Source organism: Nannospalax galili, unplaced genomic scaffold, assembly GCF_000622305.1.
Source record: "Nannospalax galili isolate Female #2095 unplaced genomic scaffold, S.galili_v1.0 scaffold218, whole genome shotgun sequence".
NCBI classification, from domain to species: Eukaryota; Metazoa; Chordata; class Mammalia; order Rodentia; family Spalacidae; genus Nannospalax; species Nannospalax galili.
The window spans coordinates 2259413-2282528 of record NW_008343207.1 but is presented as its reverse complement, the minus strand read 5'-3'; the positions used below and the strand labels follow the sequence as shown (position 1 = coordinate 2282528).

The following is a 23116-nucleotide window of genomic DNA, read 5'->3' as shown; positions in this document are numbered from 1 at the left end:
CAGGATCCCTCCTCACCTCAGCCCAGAGCGCAAAAAACAGAAACCCCTCCATGTCTTCAGTTGAAAGCTGACTCCAACACACTGGCTACAGAGGGAGTACAGGATGGCTCTTAAGAGAGATGTTCTACTCAGGAGGCTGAGGCAGGAGAATCATGGGTTTGAGGCCTGCACTACACGGTGAGTGCAAGACCAACCTGGGGAACTTAGCGAGACCCAGTCTCAAAATAAAAGTGAAAAGAGGGATAGGAATGTAGCTCAGTGGTAGTGTTTGCCTAGCATGTAGAAGGCCATGGGAAGCAGGGAGGGAGGGAAGGAAGAAAGGAAAAAGGAAAGGAGGAAGGAGGATGAAGGAAGGATGGGATTTAACCACTATCAGAAAAGATCTAGAGACCATTTTGCGTGAAATAAGGCAGATGGCAGCACTTTGTGTGTGCTTTATACAAAATGTACTTAAGAGTGACATCCAGTTAGGAATTAAGAAAAGGTGAGGGACAGCACTTTGTCTCTTCTTTCTAGTCCCTTACATCCCTGGCTCTTTCCTGTCACTGCTGAGGGTTAGGGACAGCCCCACCCCAGCCAGGGCCAGAGCAGGACTTGGGCTGGGGCGGCTGCTCTGGAACTGTTCCTGAGTCTGCCCAGCATGGGGCTACCTGGCTGTTCTCCTCTGGCTGGCTGCCTGCTCTTTGTCATCTTCTCTCTGCCTGAGAGAAGATGCTGCCCAGGGGAGGAGGCAGCCTCATGATTTTCTTTTGTCCCTCTTCCTCTGGAGCTCATACAAGACCTGATGGTCAAGGGCTCTGGGGCAAGTGACTTGGGGCTTACAGAGCCAAGTCTGGTGTTGAAGGCTGTGACCTGAACAAGACCCAGTCTGTCACTATGTCTGTAAGATGAGGCATTGGGGTGACAGTCTTTTTTATAAATTTTTGAGATAGCCTCATTTTGTAGCCCAGGTTGGCTTTGAGCTCAATTCTCCTGGCTCCTTATTCTCGGTGCTTGTTTTGTAGGTATGTGCTAACATGCCTGGCTTGGGGACAGTCTATTACATTTTTATTTATTTTGTGTACATGTGTGTGGACATGAGTGTGCCATGGTGCGTGTGTGGAGGACAGCTTACAGGAGTATCTTCTCTCCTTGTACTGTATAGGTCCCAGGAATTGAACTCAGGTTGTCAGGCTTGGCAGCAAGTACTTTTATCCACTGAACCATCTCTCTGGTCCTTGAGTGACAGTCTTAGACTCCTCTTTCTCTAAAGCCCTGAGCAAATCTGAGGCCTGTGGGCATAGAGCTGTCACTCCTGTCTCTTCAGCACCTTGTCTCAGGCCCACCACGGCTTCTGGAAGACCCTTGCTGAGTGAAACTGAAGATTATTAAGCTTATTGCCCAACCTTGCTGAAACGCTTGACCTTGTTCCTGGGAGCATGGCTTTGGCCTGGGACAGCTACCAGAATATGGGTTCCAGTCCCAGGCTAGAGCATGCTGGTATTGAAGACTGAGTCCCATCCGTCTTCAAACCTTCACAGTACTCTTGACAACACAATGGAGGGCCACTCATTGGCTCAGGGCCACCACAGCCAGGGCTGTTACTAAGGTGGCCAATTGGGGGCTACTCTGTACCATGTGTCCAGCTTGCTCACACTGGCTTCCTCTTTCCCCTCTTCCACAGTTTTCCGGCAACTCAACACAGCCATTGCAGTGTCCCAGATGTCCTCTGGTCAGTGCCGCCTGGCCCCTCTCATCCAGGTCATCCAGGACTGCAGCCACCTGTATCACTACACAGTCAAGCTCATGTTCAAGCTGCACTCCTGTGAGTGGTCCTATCTGCATCCCAGAGTTGTGGCAGTGGTTGGGACCTATGGGGCCTTGCATATCCTGAAGGGAAGGACTGAGGGGTTAACTACAAGTTTACAGAGAACACCTATAACCCTATTGATGTAAATAATATACTTTGTGAAAAAAAAAAAATCACCATTTTGCAAAGCAGAAAGACTTGAGTGTGTAGAATAGTATAGTTTTAGCTTTTCATATCTCTCTGGACTCCTGGTGTTAGAGAGTACAGTGGCCATTTACCTGCTCTTAAGTGTCCCACCATGTCCTGTGGGGAACTGAGGTGAAAAGGCTATTACTGTAGTGTTCAGAAAAGGGTCCTGGGGTCACTTGAGCTCCACAGGGTGTACTTGTTATGTCACAGTAGCCCAGGAGCTAAGTGCTATATCACAGGAGCCCAAGACCTTAAGTGCTACATTGTAGTGACCCAGGGAATAAATGCTACCATCTCAGTAGCTCAGAACTTAAGAGCTATATCACAGTAGCCCAATACCTAAGTGCTACCATCTCAGTAGTCCAGGACCTTAAGTGCTACATTGCAGTAGCCCAGGGCATAAGTGCTACCATCTCAGTATCTCAGCTGTCTAAGTGCTAGCTATGCCACAGGAGCCCAGAGTTGAGGCATCTCATTACAGTGATCATATAGTGCCCCTCAAAACCAGGCTCTGATACTGTCTTTCTGCCGACTCACTGCGCCATCTCTAACTCAGAATGTTAGAGCTAGAGCCCCCATGGATTCTCATTTCTATTCCCAGTTGGGGTGGGACTAGCTGGGTCACAGGGACCTTTAATCTCCTGTGGTCCAGAACATGGAGGTAAAGGAGGGAAAGAGCCTTAGTGCAGAGAGGAAATCTGGTTGTACTGTCAACCCTCAGGTCTTCCAGCAGACACCCTGCAAGGCCACAGGGACCGGTTCCATGAGCAGTTTCACAGGTACTGGCTTGGGCACAGCTAAGGCATGACTGGGAAGAGGACTTGTGGCACTCCTGTGACCTATCACCCTTTTCCATCCATAGCCTCAAAAACTTCTTCCGCCGAGCCTCAGACATGCTGTACTTCAAGAGGCTCATCCAGATTCCCCAACTGCCTGAGGTGCCTTCCCTGCACCCTGGTTATAGCCCCTAGGTACCCCCAGGCTCTGGCTGGGTCCCCCATAGGAGGACAGCTGAACAACTCCCACTTGCTGCCCCTACAGGGACCCCCCAACTTCCTGAGGGCCTCAGCCCTGGCTGAGCACATCAAGCCTGTAGTAGTGATTCCTGAGGAGGCCCCTGAGGATGAGGAACCCGAGAACCTCATTGAGATCAGCAGTGGGCCCCCAGCTGGGGAGCCAGTGGTAAGCTCCCCCTCTGCTAGTCTTTCCATGTCACACTGTCCCCCATGAAGAGGGGCCTCCAGTTCAACATAAGGCAGGGCGAGCTATAGGGTGACTGGGCCTTCCTGACCATGCACAAAAGTATGGGGCAGGGGTCAGTGTTCTCTGCTGTGGCAGGTGGTGGCTGACCTCTTTGATCAGACCTTTGGACCTCCTAATGGCTCCGTGAAGGATGACAGGTGAGTCCCATGGAGCCGGCTGGGTGGAGGGCTAGAAAGGCCATGGTGGGGCCTCATGAAACACCCAAATCCTGAGGGGCCATGAGTGAGAACTGGGCTACTGTGTGGGGGTCTCTGACCTGGCTGATGAGCTTGAGCCCCAGGACCTCTCCCCAGGGACCTCCAAATTGAGAACCTGAAGAGAGAGGTGGAGACCCTCCGTGCAGAGCTGGAGAAGATCAAAATGGAGGTGAGGGTGAGTGGCAGAGGGTGGTCCCCACATGGGCCAGGCAGGACCCTACACCATCCTTCCCTCCCTGCAGGCCCAACGGTACATTTCGCAGCTGAAGAGCCAGGTAAACAGCCTGGAGGCTGAGCTAGAGGAGCAGAGGAAGCAGAAACAGAAGGCCCTGGTGGACAATGAGCAGCTCCGCCATGAGCTGTCCCAGCTGAAGGCCTTGCAACTGGAGGGCGCGCGCAACCTGGGCCTGCGAGAGGAGGCCGAGAGTGTGTACCTTGGTGGCCGTGCCTGGGGACCAGGAGAGGGGCAGACTCCACTCTGCCTGCCCACCACTCAGCCTCTCCTCTCCTGTCCACAGGGAAGGCCAGCGCCACAGAGGCACGCTACAGCAAGCTGAAGGAGAAGCACAGTGAGCTTATCAACACGCACGCCGAGCTGCTCAGGAAGGTGGGTGCCCCCGTCCCACCCTGACTGCAGAAGGGCAGTGCATGCTGGGGTCCAGAGTAGGAAACTGTCCCCTGTCTTCCAGAACGCAGACACAGCCAAGCAGCTGACAGTGACACAGCAGAGCCAGGAAGAGGTGGCACGAGTGAAGGAGCAGCTGGCCTTCCAAATGGAGCAGGTGAAGCGCGAGTCCGAGATGAAGGTATGTTTGGTATGTGTAGGGCACCACCCTGTATCTCCCGAACCCTGCTCTCCTACTGACACGCTGTCCTGTCCCAGCTGGAGGAGCAGAGTGACCAGCTGGAAAAACTCAAGAGGGAGCTGGCAGCCAAGGCAGGAGAGCTGGCCCATGCACAGGAAGCCCTGAGCCGTACAGAGCAGGTTCTGCTGGTTGGGAGGGCTGGGGTGGTGCTAAGATTGGCCTGGGACAAGTCATGTCCTCTTTCCTGTAAACCAGGCCACACTGACCTGCCTCCAGATTCAGGGGGCCCTCAGCCAGGCCCAGCTGCAGCCCCAAACCTCAGGAAGCTCTCAGTCTCATGGGTGGTTGACTAGTAAACATGGGGCGAGGGCAGGCAGGGTTGAGACAGGTGTTCATGCCCTCATGTTCACAGAGTGGGTCGGAGCTGAGCTCACGCCTAGACATGCTGAGTGCAGAAAAGGATGCACTGAGCGGAGCTATGCGGCAATGGGAAGCTGAGCTGCTGGCTGCACAGAGTCTGGTGAGGGAGAAGGAAGAGGCGCTGAGCCAGGAGCAGCAGCGCAGCTCCCAGGAGAAGGGCGAGCTGCAGGGGCGGCTGGCAGAGAAGGTATGGCCTCCTCCTCACCATTTCCCCTTAGGCAAGTCAGTGTTCTCACTGTGGAGAAGCCTGGCTTCCAGTTGGTATTGCTAGGATGTTCTTAACCTCTCCAGAATGAAGCCCCAGCCAGTACCAGTTCTCTTCATCCTCACTACCATTTATTACTGTCATTTTATTTTAGCGCACTGAGTGAGCGTGATGCTCTTGCTCATTTTTTTGAGACTCTGTAGCCCCGGCTGGCCTCAAACTTGGGGTAGTCCTCCTGCCTCAATCTTTGTGCTGGGTGTGTTCTGCCATACAGGGCTGCTTATTATGATTCTGGTTTGCATTTCCTCCTTGGCTAGTGATACTGAGCATCTTTTTTTACTTTTTAATATTACATTTATTTAGTGTATTTGTAGGTATGCGGGGGTTGGTGCCATGGTGTGCATGTGTAGGTCAGAAGACAGTTTGTGGGAATTGTTTCTCTCCTATCATGTGGGTCTCAGGAATTGAACTCAGGTCATCAGCTTGGCAGCAAGCACCTGCTAAGCCATCTCGCCAGCCCACTGAGCATTTTTTCAGGCACTTAGTGGTGATAAGTCTGTTCAGGTCCTTTGCCAGCTTGTTAATTGGGCTGTTTCTCACTTTTTGTCCCCCTTTTTGAGTAGCCCAAGTCCTGGGAGGTAGGGAGATGGTCTGGAAATCCTTACCCCAGCCAGTCTAGGGCATCCTTCCAAGTGAGGGCCTCTGGTCCTGACCAGCTCCCCAGTCAGCCCATGGAGCTGAGCCACCACCCTCGGCCTTGAGGAGGGATCTGTAGACTTCTGACTCCCTCCCACCAGGAGTCTCAAGAGCAGGGGCTGCAGCAGAAGTTGCTGGATGAGCAGTTTGCAGTGTTGCGGGTTGCTGCTGCTGAGGCTGAGGCCATCCTTCGAGATGCAGTGAGCAAACTGGATGACCCCTTGCACCTGCGCTGTACCAGCTCCCCAGGTATGCCCTCAGGGGCACCTCCCTCCCTTCTGTGCAAAGGTGACCATCTCATCCACTAGTGCGTGCTTGCTTCCTTCTGTCATCCCACCCTGAGAAGTGGCAGTGGGCTAAAGCTTTATGCACTCCCTGTATTTGCAGACTACCTAGTGAGCAGGGCCCAGGCAGCCCTGGACAGTGTGAGCGCCCTGGAGAAGGGTCACACCCAATACCTGGCTTCCTCTGAAGGTGAGTACAGCCAGGAAATAGGATGGGGCCCTAGGTTCTGAAGGATTCCTGAAGCTCGGGGCTGCCCCTTGTGGAGGTTTTCAGGGTGGCAGGTGCCTCTTCAGGAAGCCTGCTCTCTCTCACCCAGACACCTGGCCTTGTAGGCAAAGAGCATGGTGCCACTAGGCTGTGCAGGGAATAGAGGGGCAAGGGGCCTGGGCCACCCTGTCCCTGGTTACAGCTCCACTGCCTTGTAGCTGCCTGGGCTTCAGCACCCCTTCTGTCCTCATTCATGAACGAGGGCACTGGTGCCTTGGCCTGGGCTCACTGGGAAAATGATACAGTGGTCCTAGTGTTCCCACGCAGGAGCATCTCACTGCTCCCAACAACCTTTGCCCTGTCTACCTACAGATGCCTCTGCCCTGGTGGCAGCCCTGACCCGCTTCTCCCATCTGGCTGCAGATACCATCGTCAGTGGTGGTGCCACCTCCCACCTGGCCCCCACTGACCCTGCTGACCGTAAGTGGGTCCTAATGCCAGCGTCTGGTTGTCTCTCCAGCTTGTCTCCCACAGGGATTTTTATAGTGTTATGGAGAAAAGGAGGGCCTAAAGATAAGTCCTTGGGTTAGGGTGTGTGGGGACTTTATTCAGCTTCTTAGGTGAAAGCTCTGCTGATAGACCTTCCCTCTACCCACCATAGGCCTGATTGACACATGCAAGGAGTGTGGGGCCCAGGCTCTGGAACTTATGGGACAGCTGCAGGACCAGACAGCACTGCCAAGGGCACAGCCCAGCTTGATTCGGAACCCCCTGCAGGGCATCCTTCAGCTGGGCCAGGTGAAGTTTACAGCTGAGGCACTGAGCAAGGGCTGAGGAGCTGCTTACTCTACACTTCCCAGTGGGTTGGGCTAAGCAGATATGCATGCCCAGAGCCTTCAGCTTCAGGGAACAGGACAAGGACTTGGGATTGCACCCTCCCCGCTTACCCCAGCCTTGTGTTCCCTAGGCATCTTTCCCTGGGGCTTGATGAGGTTGAATCTACCTGTTGGTCTCTTGTTCTCCCAGGAGCTGAAGCCTAAGAGCCTGGATGTGCGGCAAGAGGAACTAGGAGCCATGGTTGACAAGGAGATGGCAGCCACCTCTGCAGCCATTGATGATGCTGTACAGAGGATAGAGGTGAGGACTGGGGGTTGGGACTCCCCCAGTTTCTGCAGGAGCTTCAGGGGATGGAGGCACCAGCTGAGTGAGCTGGAGGCTACATCTGAGAAGGAGGGGATGGACAGCATGTTCTTAGAGACTGCTGTCTCTGTCATTGGGTGTAGGACATGATGAACCAGGCCCGTCACGAGAGCTCAGGGGTGAAACTGGAGGTGAACGAGAGGTGAGCTCTGCTTCCACTCCCCAGTCCCCCAACATGAGGGGACTTCCCCAGGTCCAGAAGGTTTTACCCTCCTGCCTATACAGTGTCCAGAAAGGAGGGATAAACTAAAAGGAGGAGCTGAGCTGGAGACTGCTCATATCCCCTACCCTGCTATGGCTATGCCTTGCATGGTGTCGCATGACCACAGTACAGAGCAGTCTTCTCTTTCCTTCTTACTCCTCCCCAGGATCCTAAACTCCTGCACAGACTTGATGAAGGTGAGTGGGTGGGTGACCCCAAGGCAGGCTCTGTGTCGGGGCCACCTGGAAAGTCACACACATCTTGGTCTTGGCAGGCCATCCGGCTCCTAGTGACGACCTCCACCAGCCTGCAGAAGGAAATCGTTGAGAGTGGCAGGGTGAGCAGAGTGGGCTGCATTCTGGTAGCTTCCCTCGATGGACCAGCAAGAAATATCACCCCAGGGTCCCAACCCCTTTGGGCCTGATGATGCACCCCCCCACCCCCACCACACCGGGCTTGATGTCACAGCCGAAAAGCCCCACACCCCAGGGATGCTTCAGGAAGGCCTCAGGGATGTGCTGTGGGTTCTGGGGACAGGGCCTGGGAGTTTGTTCTTACCTATTAGGTTCCTGGTTGAACCAGCCTGTATTTTCCTCTTGCTGCCACTAGGGGGCGGCCACACAACATGAATTTTATGCCAAGAATTCACGGTGGACTGAAGGCCTCATCTCCGCCTCTAAGGCAGTGGGCTGGGGAGCCACACAACTAGTGTATGTTGCCCCGGGTGGGGGTGAGGGTGGGCCAGGTGCTAAGGGTCTGGGAGGGTGCCTGCTGTTTGTGGTGCAGAGACCCAGGACCTGACCATTCCCCACCTCTTAGGGAGTCTGCTGACAAGGTGGTGCTTCACACTGGCAAGTATGAGGAACTCATCGTCTGCTCCCATGAGATTGCAGCCAGCACAGCTCAGCTGGTGGCAGCCTCCAAGGTGAGAATATGTTCACATTGGCAATCCCTAGGCTTTGTGCCTGGCCTGACCTTGGGGCCCTGAACTGCTGCTGCCTTTGGCCAACAAATGCATGGCCCACTCTGCTTCCCACAGGTAAAAGCTGACAAGCACAGTCCCTACCTGAGCCGCCTGCAGGAGTGCTCCCGCACTGTCAATGAGAGGGCTGCCAGCGTAGTGGCCTCTACCAAGTCAGGCCAGGAGCAGATTGAAGACAGAAGTGAGTGCTGAAATGTTCAAAGGGGACTGCTGCCTTCCTGGTGGGAGTAACCATCTAGATACTTATCTTTTGCCCCTGACCACAGACACTATGGATTTCTCTGGCCTGTCCCTCATCAAGCTGAAGAAGCAGGAGATGGAGACTCAGGTGGGTACCCCGTTCCTACAGCTGCCAGGCTCCCTCTCATGGCTTAGCTCTGGGAAGGCCCCTGGGGGTCATGGGCAGTGCTGAGCTGGCTTTTGTGGTCTACAGGTACGAGTCTTGGAGCTGGAGAAAACACTGGAAGAGGAGCGTGTGCGGCTGGGGGAGCTGCGCAAGCAGCACTATGTGTTGGCCGGGGTGATGGGAACACCTGATGAGGAGGAGCCCAGCCGGCCCAACCCAGCTCCCCGAAGTGGGACTACCAAGAAGCCACCACTGGCCCAGAAACCCAGCATAGCCTCCAGGCAGGACAACCAGGTACCAAGCATCAGTGCTGGGACAGGGAGGAGAACCTGGGTGGTGCATGTCCTTCTGGCCTCATCTCTAAGCCCCTCATCTTTGACCCCTGCAGCTCAACAAAAAGGACGCTGTCTACCCAGCTCAACTCATGAACTACTAGACCCTAAGGAGTTCAGCAGGATGGCTGGTCAGGCCTGGGCCTCACATGGCTGTCCTACAAGGGTCAAGGGGCCTCTGAAGGGTCTCCAGCTCTTGCACTTGGTGCCTGAATCAGTGTCCTTAAAGCCCCAGCATTCAACAGCTCAGCCAGCCTGGGTTACATGGGATGGTTCATCTGGATGTGAGTCTATTTATCTTCAGGAGGAAGTGCCCAGAGCAGCCAGGACCCAGCAGGCCTGAGCTACAACTCTGCAACGAACATATGGAATGTTTCAAATATTCCATGTTAACCCTTTCTTCATAAGTTTCTAGTCCACACACTGGGAAACAGGGCCATCCAAGGGGCCTCCCTGCTTCTGGACTCAAAAAGTCTGAGGCTGTAAGTGAATAGAAAGAAAGGGTCCCTGCTGCCTATCAGGAGCAAGGGGGGGTTCCCTGTGGCCTTGGAGAGACACAGATTCCAAGGTTGTGTGGCCTCAGGCAGAGCAGGTAGGCCTGACGCTAGGGCATCCATGCTGGGAACCCCAGGAAACCAGGCTCTGTGTTGGATTTGGGCAGCAGAGTGTGACCGGGGCTGCTGCTGGCTGTGCCAATGGGCAGCCCTGGCTTAGGTGCTGCCTCTGCTCCGAGTTTCCATTCCCAGCTGAACTTGGTAGCCACCCTTCCACTTCCTGTTTTCTACTCTCCTGGCCTAGCTGCCCCTGCCCATTGTGGCTGCTCATCACCTACCTTGGTGGATGGATTTCAGCCCTCCTGAAGGTTTTCTAGCTGTGAGGAGCTAAGAAACCAGAGCTGTGATACCACTTTCCCAGGGGATCAGGAATTCCTGTTAGACCCTCAGGGAGGGGCAGCCCAAGACTTGAAGCCCTGGCCTTGCCTTCCCCTAACAGTTTGAATAAAATTTGTGCTTCTTGAGTCTGAGGGGAGTAGTTGAGGGTGGGGTGGGTCCAGGCCACAAATAGAGCCAGTAGTTGGACTGGACAAGTGTCCAGCTTCTCTCCTGGTTCTGCCCTGTGCCTGGGAAGGCTACTCACCATGGGCCAGAGTCTGGGGCTATGAAAGGGAGCCAGCTTCTTTGCCCTGTGTCTAATATTCTCCATGTTGAAGTTCTCTTGGCAATAAAACACACTGACTGTTGTCACCAGTGCCCCGGAGGGCCTGTGCCAAGCTTTTCATTGTTCCAGGGGTGCATGCTCTCATCAGGCCTTGGGTTAGGCCTTCATGGTTTCTGTAGCTGACACTGGAATACTCGGGACTGTGGAGAACATTAGTGCTGCTGGTGTTTCTGCCAAGTGCGTTTTTCCACACATTTATATGGCTTGGGCCATCCTTTACCACATGCTGAGCCAGCCATCACCCTTCTCCACAAGGCCTCCCTAACTGAGGCCACCATTATTCAAGCCTGGAACTCCCATAGTCTCCCTAGGTCCTCACTAGTGGTTAATGCCCTAGCCACTGCATCTGTCTTTTTGCCTCCCCCACATACCCCCCCGCCCCCACCATTTATAGGACCCAAGAGCAGTGTAGGTTGGGACAGAATCAACCAGTCAACCTTTGGCTGCCAGCCTTCTACCATCAGAGTGGGGCTGGCTTACCCAGGGAAGCTAGGCAGCAGCATGGAAGGCCGTGTTTCACACACTAATCACCATACTGTGAGGCCGATGGAGATGCAGGTCAAGTCTGGATCCTGTTTGTATGGCAAAACAGCTTCAGAGTAAAGTATACAGTTGCCAAATACAAATCAGTGAAAATCAGCACAAGCTAACTATGTTTAATGACCCAAGGGACCCATCTGACCTCAAATCCTCACTGGTCAATCCTGGAACTGGAGACCACCTCAGGTGTCCTGCATTAGAAATCAAGAGTGTCTCCCTGGTCCTCAGCAGCAAAAAAGGCCAAAGTGGGAAAAGAGGCTCTAAAAGGACTGAGTTCATGAGGAGCTGTGCAGTCTTAACATACTCACTGGGGAGGGGCTACAAATTTGGCTATAAGCTTCCTAGCAGCCACTGGGAAAGGAAACTACCAAACTTTTCCCAAGGCATACTGATTTTTCAGGACACATGTTCCCCTTGACATGACTGCAGGCATCTTTCCTGCTCATCATTGAGGGACAGTGCATTAAGCAGCATTTTCCTCAGAAGTGGTCATGGATCAGCTTGCACAGGGTTGCTCTTGGGTCAAGTCACCAGTACACACAGCATCAGATAGACAAGGTCATAGACACACAGGGCAGCCAGGGGAGCAGGTGTACAAGGTCATAGGTACAAAGTCAGCCAGGCATACCAAGTCACAGAGGCATGCATACCAAGGGTGGCATGCACAGGAGGCAGAGCTGGCAGGATCTTTCCTCATAGCTACAGGAAAGCAGCACCCACTGGGGCTTGGTGTGGGAGGGTAGCAGTGTGCACTCTTGAAACATGTTCCTAAAGCAAAGTGTCATGCTACCATCTGACAAAGCCAGGCTCTAGTTCCTCTCTCAGTTGTATAGGCCTGTGGACAGAGACCAGAGACAGCCCAAGTCCTGTGGTCACCCTCAGCACACTGCCCTAGCACTGTGGCTGCACTCCCAAAGACACATTCTTATAAAAGGGACGTACTTTTTTCCGTTACTGTTGTCCGGTTAAAAAGGGGGTGAACACAAGAGTCCTATGGCTAGTACCAGGGGCCCTGGGCAAGTAAAACCTTCAGTCCACAGTGGGTTGTTTTTTTTTTTTTTATGTATGAGTGTATTGCCTGCGTGTATGTGAGTGCACCCGTGTCGTACAATGCCTCGGAAGTCAGAAGAGGGCTTTGGATTCCCCTGGGACTGGAGTTAAGGACAGTTTGTAGCCACCATGTGGGTGCTGGGAATCAAACTCGAGTCCTCTGCAATAGCAATCAGTGCTCTTAACCGCTGAGCCAGCTCTCCAGCCCCCCCCACCCCGCTTTTTAAATCTGAGATCTATATAGCCCTATGTAGAACTATGTAGAGCAGCCTGGCCTCAAACTCACACAATCCTCCTGCCTCTGCCTTCTAAGTCCTAGAATTATAAGCCGACACATGCAGAGTGACTTTAAAAATGTTTTCTGATTTTTATTTTACATATATGAGCATTTTTACTACATATATGTAAGTGTACTACATGCATGCAAACCTATGGAGGCCAGAAAAAAGGCAGTGGATCCCTTGGAACTAGAGTTACAGAGGGTTGTTAGCCACTCTTTGGGTGCTGCGAACCAAACACGGGTCATCTGGAAGAGCAGCCAGTACTCTTAACTGCTGAGCCATCTTCCCCAGCCCCTTCAGAGTGGCTTTTGTAACATCAAGAACAGTCAGCACCCCAGCTGGACCTGTGATCACTGATGTTCTAGAAGCAAACATGTCACAAACATGCCCAAGTAGAAACAGGCTTAAAAAATAATAAAGTGACAGAATGAAATTAATAATCCCAATTTATTGAGTCCTACAACTTTACAACCCCAGTGCCAGACATGGCCCTGGGTAGTGACGGCAGGTCAGCCTGGAGGCCCCTTCACAACATCCACCCGGAGTCTCCATTTGGCTGCAGCTTGTGACTGGTTGGTTGGCGTTCTTGACAGCAGGCAGTGGCAGAGGTATCCAGGAGAGGGTGGCACCACTCGCTTGAGGTTCAGAGACCGTGGCAAGCCCACCTAATTGGCATGGTAGTGAATCATCCCAAACAGCTTTGTTTCTTTACAAAATGGTTACAATAGGGTAGAGTTCAAGTCCAAGAACAGGAGTAGAGAACTTGATGACAAAGGCTGGTAGCCTGGCCTATGGCCCAGCTGGACAGGCTATCAGCTCTGCCTTTACTCTGTCACCTGGGGTTACAGCCAGCTGGCAGCTGGTCATTGGTGGGGCCCTTTTCTGTAAAGAGGTGTGGGTGCTGCCCTTCCCCCAGCTGGGCCCCGGGAATTCTGCACACATGGCACCTGCAGATGAGATCGCAGAGAGGAAGGAGCTGCTACTGCTGATCCTGGAGAGTGGGCTATCTTCAACTCCAACCCCTCCCATGCCCTTGTCCAACACCCGCAGCACGGCCAGCCCGGAGGCCCAGATGCCAGCCAGTGAGTGGCAGAGAATCCTGCCTGAGAGTATCCTGGTTGAAGGTGGGTGGGCCTTTCTCCCACCTGTCACAAAGCAATGAACTTGGATGAGCCCATCTGGCAATGTAGGACTGCTGGGACCCTGCCTACACTGTGGACCCCACAGGGCAGCCATGGCATCTGAGTCCTGGCACCAAGTGAAGCTAAGGCACAGCACGGGCACCCGCAGATGTGACAATGCACTGCTTGCATGAGGAAGCTGCATTCACTTCATCTGCATTTTAACCTGCTCAAAACAGTATCTGCATTTTTAAAAAAGTTTCCCTGAAAGGTACTGAGAGAGTTAAAAAGTTTTCTTTCCAAATATAAAACAGGAAAATTACATATTTTGTAAAAATACTGAGAGCATTTTTTCACAAAAACCATCAGGGGCCGGCTCAAGGTGTGAGGGGAGAGCTGGGGACAGTGTGCTACTAGCTCACACTGGTCTCATTACACACAGGGCCATAACTCCTGGCCTCTGGGTGCAGTAGCAAGCTGGGTGCAAACTTTGCTTGTGGCTCTGAAACATGAGACGTGTCCATGGGGTGGGTGTGGAGGTGGGTGTGTGTAACTGTTAAGGACCTGCTTGGCACTGACTCAGTGAGCAGCACAGTTGCCTATCATGGCCTGGCCATAGGCACACATTCCAGGCTGGCCAGTATAGACCAGCCTTTACCAGAGCCACAGCAGCTGGTAGGCCAAGACTTGAAAACAAAACATATAATAACCATGCTTATTAAATAAAGCTGCAATGGGAGGGCCACGGTTCTAAATGGAGTAGAGGAGGTGGTTTATCTTCCCAAATGCATGAGTTTGTCAATGCTACAATACTTAGAAATCACACCCAGAACGTAAACTGAGACAACGAATAGGTATGCCTGGCCCAGACCTGGCACACACACAACACCCTTGGTGCACAAAACCTGGTCTCTATTACTTACCACTGACCTACAGTTCTAAAATCAGATGGACACACTGGCTCACGGCACCTAAGCCCTTGGCCCAGCCACCGGACCTCGAGCCTCCGTCTGCAGAGTCTGGTGTGGCAGGCAGAGGGCACCTCCCATGAAGAATGGGCACTGGAGCTCACTGGAGGATGAAACCTGGCTGGTGTGGAGCCAGCCGTGGTGGGGGTCTCTGGGGCAGGGCTGGTGGATATGGTGACACAAACTGTGTAGAGAATCCTTGCTGAGGGGGAAGGCCCACCCGGGGGGGCAGAGGTGGGCACTGCAATCCTGGGTATGGAACAGCCTGTCCTGAGCCCATGGCAGCAGTGAATGGAGTGGCTAAGCGTCCTGCAGGCACTGGGGGTGGAGGTGGGGGGATGCGCCGTGGCATGACAGAGGGGGGTCCACTGGCCTCCAGAGAGGGATAGGACAGAGGAGTAGCAGGTAAAGGCTCAGGCATCCTGGGTGGCAGTGGGGCCCCGGCCTGTGGGAGTCTCTGTCCCTTCAGCACCAGCTCTTGAAGCTTCTCAACTTTTACACGTCGCATGTGTGCCAGCTTCCGCTTGTTCTGGTAGACATCAATGAAGGCATCTAGAGGGAGTTCTCCATCCAGAAACTTCTCTGCCATGTTCTGCAAGTAGTAGGAGAAAGCCGGTTACAAGACAGGTCAACCACTAGGAAGAAGGTCCCTTTGCAGTGCAGGCCCTCAGCCCACACACCCTCCTCCTGAGAACACTAGGTGCCCGTGCTTCTGCCACTGGCTCAGAGTGCAGACCCTTGAAGATGTTCCTGGGCCTGGCTCATGCTGGCAGGAGCCTCCACCAAGCACAGCCATAGAAGATGAGGTGGGTGGTCCTGCTGTCAGCTCCACCCTGTGGAACCACAAGCACAGGCAGATGGCAAGGCTGGCAAGCCCCTACCTTATAACAAAGCAGCCCTGATCCAGAGAGATGGCTGCTGCCCCCAGGTCCTGCCCTCTTGGAGTTAAGTCCATTGAAGCTAACACCTTCTGGTTTTCCACCTTGCTGTACCCAGAACGACTGACTCACCCTGGATACAGCAGAACAGAAACTTGCTTGTGACCATCAGGGCCAACCAAAGCCTAACAGTTACAGACCAACTGTGACCTGGGCACCACACAGCCAGCCTTGACTTGCTATAAAGGCTTTATACTCAACCCTGACTCATTCCCCTGTTCAACCAAGCAAGGCTCAGGCTATGTATTCACAGTCAGCCATGCCTGAAAGGCCACTAGCTGACTCACCACAGCAGATGGCCACTCAGCCACTGGCGCCCATGCGGTTAGCACTGATTCAGTGCAGCATGCATACCCTCATCTGGTCCTGCACTGGACCACCCTTTGCCCCCTGCCTAGCACCTTCCCCAGACATAGGCTACGATGCCCATTCACACTTTAGCCTGTATGCCTGGAAGGTGCCACCATGTGCCTATGGAGGTGTGGGGTTCCCAAGTCCTGGAGGAAGTGGGTCCACTGACTGAAGAGAGTGATCCAAGACCCTGGAAATGTGGTCTGAGGCATTCCACCAAGGCAGGCTGGTCTTACCTCGGTGTCTTCCTCAATCTTGGCCCCTTCGGCTTGAAGAAGTGCTAACAGAGTCTCCAAGGATGCACTGTTAGACTGTTTATCTAGAAAAGGCAAAAAGCATGATGATGTGAGGTACAGTCCCACCAAGACACCTTCCAGTTTCCTTGACAGAGAAAGTCATTTTTAACTAGAGAAGCAACAAGAGCTAACTTTCCAGAAAGCTGAGAGTAAAAGCTTCAATTCACCACAGGAACTGCACAGAACAAGGGCCAGGAGGCAGACTTGGACCATCATCATGCCTCAGAGCATGAGTGCCATGTGTCCCATGGAGCAGGCTGCTTCACATACCTGACCATAACACCATAATCACATGGGTTTTTCCCCAGTACTAGGGGTTGAACAAGGGCCTTGCACATGCTAGGTAAGCACTGTACCAAAGAGTTCAACCCCCAGCCCTTCCCACCTTATCTGCCATGTTCTGCAAGTAGTAGGAGAAAGCCGGTTACAAGACAGGTCAACCACTAGGAAGAAGGTCCCTTTGCAGTGCAGGCCCTCAGCCCACACACCCTCCTCCTGAGAACACTAGGTGCCCGTGCTTCTGCCACTGGCTCAGAGTGCAGACCCTTGAAGATGTTCCTGGGCCTGGCTCATGCTGGCAGGAGCCTCCACCAAGCACAGCCATAGAAGATGAGGTGGGTGGTCCTGCTGTCAGCTCCACCCTGTGGAACCACAAGCACAGGCAGATGGCAAGGCTGGCAAGCCCCTACCTTATAACAAAGCAGCCCTGATCCAGAGAGATGGCTGCTGCCCCCAGGTCCTGCCCTCTTGGAGTTAAGTCCATTGAAGCTAACACCTTCTGGTTTTCCACCTTGCTGTACCCAGAACGACTGACTCACCCTGGATACAGCAGAACAGAAACTTGCTTGTGACCATCAGGGCCAACCAAAGCCTAACAGTTACAGACCAACTGTGACCTGGGCACCACACAGCCAGCCTTGACTTGCTATAAAGGCTTTATACTCAACCCTGACTCATTCCCCTGTTCAACCAAGCAAGGCTCAGGCTATGTATTCACAGTCAGCCATGCCTGAAAGGCCACTAGCTGACTCACCACAGCAGATGGCCACTCAGCCACTGGCGCCCATGCGGTTAGCACTGATTCAGTGCAGCATGCATACCCTCATCTGGTCCTGCACTGGACCACCCTTTGCCCCCTGCCTAGCACCTTCCCCAGACATAGGCTACGATGCCCATTCACACTTTAGCCTGTATGCCTGGAAGGTGCCACCATGTGCCTATGGAGGTGTGGGGTTCCCAAGTCCTGGAGGAAGTGGGTCCACTGACTGAAGAGAGTGATCCAAGACCCTGGAAATGTGGTCTGAGGCATTCCACCAAGGCAGGCTGGTCTTACCTCGGTGTCTTCCTCAATCTTGGCCCCTTCGGCTTGAAGAAGTGCTAACAGAGTCTCCAAGGATGCACTGTTAGACTGTTTATCTAGAAAAGGCAAAAAGCATGATGATGTGAGGTACAGTCCCACCAAGACACCTTCCAGTTTCCTTGACAGAGAAAGTCATTTTTAACTAGAGAAGCAACAAGAGCTAACTTTCCAGAAAGCTGAGAGTAAAAGCTTCAATTCACCACAGGAACTGCACAGAACAAGGGCCAGGAGGCAGACTTGGACCATCATCATGCCTCAGAGCATGAGTGCCATGTGTCCCATGGAGCAGGCTGCTTCACATACCTGACCATAACACCATAATCACATGGGTTTTTCCCCAGTACTAGGGGTTGAACAAGGGCCTTGCACATGCTAGGTAAGCACTGTACCAAAGAGTTCAACCCCCAGCCCTTCCCACCTTATATATATATATATAATTTGTTATTTTTATTTCATGTGTATGAGTGTACTGTGTGGTATGTAAGTGCACCCGTGTCATGCAATGCCCACAGAAGTCAGAAAAGGGTGTTGGATCCCCTGGAACTGGAGTTACAAATGGTTGTTAGCCACCTTGTGGGTGCTGGGAACTGGACCTGGGTCCTCTGCAATAGCAGCCAGTGCTCTTAACTGCTGGGTTATCTTTCCAGCCCCAAATGCCTTTATATTTTAAGATACAGTCTCACCAAACTGGTCAGGCAGCCTCAAACTTGCACTCTCCCCTCAAGTAGCTGGAATTACCAGCATTTGCCACCTTTCAAAGTAGTACCTCCTATTTCTCTTATTATTACTAATCCCAACTGTTCTTCCTTAGGGTTTCTTGTTTTTGAATGATAACATCAAAACATACACATCTAAAGTCTTAGATTCAAAAACATATGATGGGCCAAGGAATGGCTCAGTAGTTAGAAGTGCTTCTTACTCTTGCAGAGGACTCGAGTTCAGTTCCCAGCACCCACATCAGATGGCTCACAACAGCATGTAACTCCAGATCCAAAGGCAAACATACACACACACACACACACACACACACACACACACACACATAAAAATAACTCTTGCCAGGCGTGGTGGCGCACGTGTTTAGTTCTAGCACTTGGGAGGCACAGGCAAGCGGACCTCTATGAGTTCAAGGCCAGCCTGGTCTACATCATAGTGAATTCCAGGCGAGCTGGAGCTACAGGGAGACCCTGTCTCAAAAAAAAAAAAAAAAAAAAAAATCTTAAACATATATAGATGAATTAAACCTCAGTGACACCCCCCCAAGTCAGATCAAGATAAGTCATTCCCAAAGGGCTCCCTACCTACCCCCTAACACCTCCAATGCTGACTCTGTCAGCACAAAGACCTCTACAACTCTACAGCCAGACAAGAATGTGCTCTCCCTTCTGGCCTCTTCCACTCAGCAGCTAGTCTCTCTGACGACAGTCTCGCATTTATTTGTAACTCAGTTACTTTCAATGCTGCTGTGTGCTGTTCCACTGTGTAAACATCATGACTTATTTACCCATCATTCTGTAGTTGGACATTTGGATAACTTCCAAATTTAACAATGATGCAAGAAACTTATCTTTTGATAGAACTAATATCCCTTTCCACTGGCTAAATGCCAGGAGTGGGTCACAGAATCACAGAATGCAGTATTCATTTAGAAGATATAGCCAAGTCATTTTTCCAAGGCAGTATGTATCCTCACCAGCATTTGATATTTCTAGTCTTTTTATTTTTTTTTCTCCATTTGGGTGGGTGTGTGGCAATAACTTTTTATGAAGTTATAGAGACAGGAGAGGATCAGAGCAACACGCTAGCTGTCACTCTAAACTTCACCAATGGGGAGGACTTAAACGCTTAAAAAATTTTTATTGTATGAGAATTTTGTCCGCATGTATGTAAGTACACCATATCCATGCAGGGCCTGTGGAAGGCAGAAAAGGGCACCAGATCCTCCACACACTGGAGCTATAGATGGCTGTGGGCTACCATGTGGGTACTGGGATAGGAACCAGGTCCTCTGCAAGAGCAGCCAGTGTTCTTAACTGCTGAGCCATCTCTATCAGAGAGGCTTTTCCATCTCTAACAGAAAGGATTTTTTACCCAATAATCTCTAACAGGATTTTAAAAAATACTTTCTTTATTGTTTTTATATTATGTGTATGCGTACATTATCTGTGTGCAGGTAAGTGCACTCATGTTGTGCAATGCCCGTGGAGGACAGAAGAGGCTGTTGGATCCCTGGAATTGGAGTTATGGACAGTTGTTAGCTACCATGTGGGTGCTGGAATACGAACCTGGGTCTTCTGCAAGAACAACCAGTGTTCTTAACTGCTGAGCCATCTCTCCAGCCCCACAGAAAGGATTTTTAACCCAATTTTTTTTTAAAGGTTTATTTTTTAAAGTTGATGTGTATGTAGGTTTGTCTCAGTGTGTGTATATGCCACATATGTGCAGTGCTCATGGAGGACAGAAAAGGGCACTGGACGCCCTGGAACTGGAGTGACAGGTGGTTATAAGTCACCTGATGTGGACAATGAGAACTGAACTCAGGTCCTCTGGAAGAACAGTGTGTACTCTTGACTGCTGAGCCTTCTCTCCAGCCCCTACCCAAGTTCTTACTCTTTCAAAAACACTCCAGAGAGCCAGGAGAGCCAGATGGAAGCAGGAAGATCAGTTCAGGATCATCCTCAGCTTCATAGTGAGTCTGAGTCCAACCTGGATTGCAACACACACACAGACACACACACACACACACACACACAAGGTGGAGGCAGGAAGATCAGTTCAGGATCATCCTCAGCTTCATAGTGAGTCTGAGCCCAACCTGGCACACAAGGTGGAGGCAGGAAGATCAGTTCAGGATTATCCTCAGCTTCATAGTGAGTCTGAGCCCAACTTGGATTGCAGGAGACCCTGCCTCAAAAAGACAAAACAAAACACGCATGCACACTAGCTAGATTTAATTTTTAAAGCTATTCTGTAATTCATTCTTCTGAAAGAATGAATCTTCTTTAAGCTGTATGAATAATGTATTAGAAATCACAGCTTTCTTTAATCTTAGTGTTCACACACACACACACACACACACACACACACACACACACACACAAGCTAGACTCTCAACAATATTCAATTCATCTTGTCATAAAGACAATAATTAAAGTATGACATTTCAGTAATGTTCCAGAAAGAAGCATTTCTCATCAAACATACAGCAAAACACTCATTAACTATCAGTCAGAAAACTGCCTTTTCCCATGCTATTTGGAGAGGTAGATTTTGAAAATGGTCACTTTCCTAAGCCAGCAACTTAATTTTATATGTAAACTGCTGCTTTGTTGTGGCAAAGTCATTGTCTTAACCTGAAAAATTTCCACATGGTATTCTTTCTTGGCAGGGCAATGCTTGCAAAACATATCCTTCCCTCAACTCAAAAGATCACCCCAAAAATTTACCTAATTTGGTCTTCTTGATCTGATAGGCCTCAAAGAGAGCCTGGAGTTCCTGGTACTTTTGGGTCAGACGTGCTTTCCGAGCATCCAGTTGGGGCTGATACAAAAGGTTTCCCTCTGCCAGGCTCCGGTTGCTAGCCAGCGTCATTTCTTTGTTGAGCTGAACAGTCTGTGTCTGCAAGAAACACACAGCTGCTGGGACCCACAGAGTATTAGTTCAAGGGCGAGTCCTTGGTGGGGGGCATGCCCACCCCGGGAGCCTGCTCTCCATGCTGCTCTCCCAGCTGGCACCACATGCTGGCCAGACACAGCTAACAGAGCCTCAGGCCCCTCTGCTTTCCTGTGGGCACTCTTCCCGGTCCACAGAGTGAGGCCGGCCTCCCTCCTGCCTCCCTCCTAACATAGTCCCAGGCTGAGCTTTGTCCTACAGCTCCATGCAAAGCTTTCTTCAATGGCTACGCTGTGACTTGAATTCCTATCAGATGCTGCTGTGCTTGCAAAAGTAAACAGCTGTGAAGACACAGGGTGGGTTTGTACAAAACAAGTTTCTGTTGCTCCAGAGGAAGTCAGAGTCACTTTTATCAGAGGGGGATAAGTTGGCAGAATGTCAATGTGGGCTTCATAATCAAACGAGCCAGCCAGGCCGAGTGAATTTTGTTTACAGTGACCTGCCCCATCCAGCTTTCTCACGTTTTCCCTCATTAGCAAAGCTGACCCAAAGGGAAAGGGGGTTGATTTTGCCCAACAAGCGTTTCCTGCATCAATTCAAGAGCATTTGAGCCTGGCATGGTGGCACATGCCTTAATTTCAGCCCTCAGGAGGAAGAGGCCTTCTGTGACTTCCAAGCCAGCCTGGTCTACACAGTGAGTTTCAGGCCAGTTAGGGCTACACAGTGAAACCCTGTTTCAAAACAACAGCAGCAACAAAAAGAAGGTTGCCTCGCCTGTGCAGCTTCAGGGTGGGAGGGCAGGGAAGCCTATGAAAAGGGTTAAGGACAAAAGTTGGCTGCGGTGTGTTTAAAGAGGAAAAGCAAGAGACACATGCATCCTCTCGTTCCCTTTTCATTTACTCGTGACATGCTTCCTCTGCCACAGCCTGCCCACGGCCACCTTGCTTTCTATATTTTAAGTTCAACATCAAACAACCCCTCACACACTGTGCCTGTTTCTCTTCCAGGAGTTCTTCAACCCCACCCTGCCATTCATTTTCCCTTTAATATTTTCTGCTGCCCGACCCAGGCTATTTTAGTTATGACTTCCTCTCTACATTCTAGATAGAGACTCCTCAGCTCCCCCACCTCCCACCATACCCACTGTGGCTCCTGCAGTTCCCAGTACACTCACACATGGGGACTTAGTGAAGCTCCAGAGCAAAGAAAAAGGCCCTTGCATTAGGGTCCCCAATCGCCATGCTGACGTTGATTTAGATACAGAGCAGACAAGAGAGGCCCTGAGACGCTCAGCCTCAACAAAAGAGGATCTCAGTCACAATGGACATTTAAACCCCGAGCTCAACACCACAGAGTGAGGGCCAGGCACACCCCAAAGCTAGGGGGTGGAAGTGCTCTCAGCGTTTTCTGCTGCACCAAGAAAACAAGGCACTTGGGAGCTGCTCAATGCTGCTGATCCCATCCCTATGTCCCCATCCACACCTGTGGTACCCTGAGCTTTCTGTGGGCTTCATGTTCTGACAGCCTGCATAGAGCTTTCCTTCAACTGTTAAGTCACTTAGAACAAACAGCAATAAATCATTGTATAGCCACTCTGAAAAACAGTTTGGCACTTTCTTATGAAACTAGACTTGTAACTATCATATGACCCAGAGATTATACGCCTGAGAGTTTATCCAGAGAAATGAAAGCTCATGTTCATATAAAAACTTGTACATGAATTTCCAAGCAGCACTGTTCAAAATAGTCTGAATCTTGTCAGGCGTGATGGTGCACACCTTTAATCCCAGTCCTGGGGAGACAGAGACAGGCAGATCTATGTTCGATTCCCAGAACCCACATGGTGGCTAACAACAGTCCATAACTCCAGTTCCAGGGAATCTATCTCCCTCTTCTGACCTTAATGGGCACTGCACAATACCAGTGCACTTACATACAGAAGACAGGCAATACATTCATACATGTAAAATAAATATTTTTTAAAAAAAGAAATCGTTTTCCTGCTCACTGTCTATCTCCCCTATCAAAATCCAAGACACATAACTGATTGTGGTTGACACAACAGACTCCCCAATACACAGCTGGCCCTCAGTGAAGATCTGCTCAACGAACCAGAACCCTCCTTCTCCTTAAACAAAAAATCATGGGAGGGCTGGACAGATGGCTCAGCGGTTGAGAACACTAGTTGTTCTTGCAGAAGACCCAGGTTCGAATCCCAGCACCCACATGGCAGCTAACAACTGTCTGTAACTCCAGTTCCAG

At 51.4% G+C, this 23116-nt stretch overlaps 2 protein-coding genes across 2 annotated transcripts in view; one reads left to right on the top strand and one right to left on the bottom strand.

Moving 5' to 3' along the window:
- Positions 1-10369, top strand: part of Hip1r (huntingtin interacting protein 1 related) — a 28898-nt gene extending 18529 nt beyond the window's left edge. The window contains exons 8-32 of the mRNA XM_008839311.3: positions 1664-1804; positions 2700-2757; positions 2841-2916; positions 3020-3160; positions 3317-3378; positions 3535-3607; positions 3681-3864; positions 3957-4045; positions 4128-4244; positions 4322-4423; positions 4657-4851; positions 5667-5814; positions 5953-6039; positions 6430-6537; positions 6719-6855; positions 7084-7194; positions 7341-7399; positions 7626-7656; positions 7734-7796; positions 8069-8169; positions 8279-8384; positions 8499-8622; positions 8708-8769; positions 8875-9081; positions 9176-10369. Coding sequence (XP_008837533.1) covers positions 1664-1804; positions 2700-2757; positions 2841-2916; positions 3020-3160; positions 3317-3378; positions 3535-3607; positions 3681-3864; positions 3957-4045; positions 4128-4244; positions 4322-4423; positions 4657-4851; positions 5667-5814; positions 5953-6039; positions 6430-6537; positions 6719-6855; positions 7084-7194; positions 7341-7399; positions 7626-7656; positions 7734-7796; positions 8069-8169; positions 8279-8384; positions 8499-8622; positions 8708-8769; positions 8875-9081; positions 9176-9223 — 2630 coding nt within the window. The 3' untranslated portion in view covers positions 9224-10369. The remainder of the gene's footprint in view (positions 1-1663; positions 1805-2699; positions 2758-2840; positions 2917-3019; positions 3161-3316; positions 3379-3534; positions 3608-3680; positions 3865-3956; positions 4046-4127; positions 4245-4321; positions 4424-4656; positions 4852-5666; positions 5815-5952; positions 6040-6429; positions 6538-6718; positions 6856-7083; positions 7195-7340; positions 7400-7625; positions 7657-7733; positions 7797-8068; positions 8170-8278; positions 8385-8498; positions 8623-8707; positions 8770-8874; positions 9082-9175) is intronic.
- Positions 10370-12636: 2267 nt separating this feature from the next.
- Positions 12637-23116, bottom strand: part of Vps37b (VPS37B subunit of ESCRT-I) — a 38859-nt gene continuing 28379 nt past the window's right edge. Inside the window, exons 2-4 of the mRNA XM_008839310.3 lie at positions 20689-20860; positions 17216-17298; positions 12637-14889 (exon numbers count right to left, since the gene is read on the bottom strand). Coding sequence (XP_008837532.1) covers positions 14398-14889; positions 17216-17298; positions 20689-20860 — 747 coding nt within the window. The 3' untranslated portion in view covers positions 12637-14397. The remainder of the gene's footprint in view (positions 14890-17215; positions 17299-20688; positions 20861-23116) is intronic.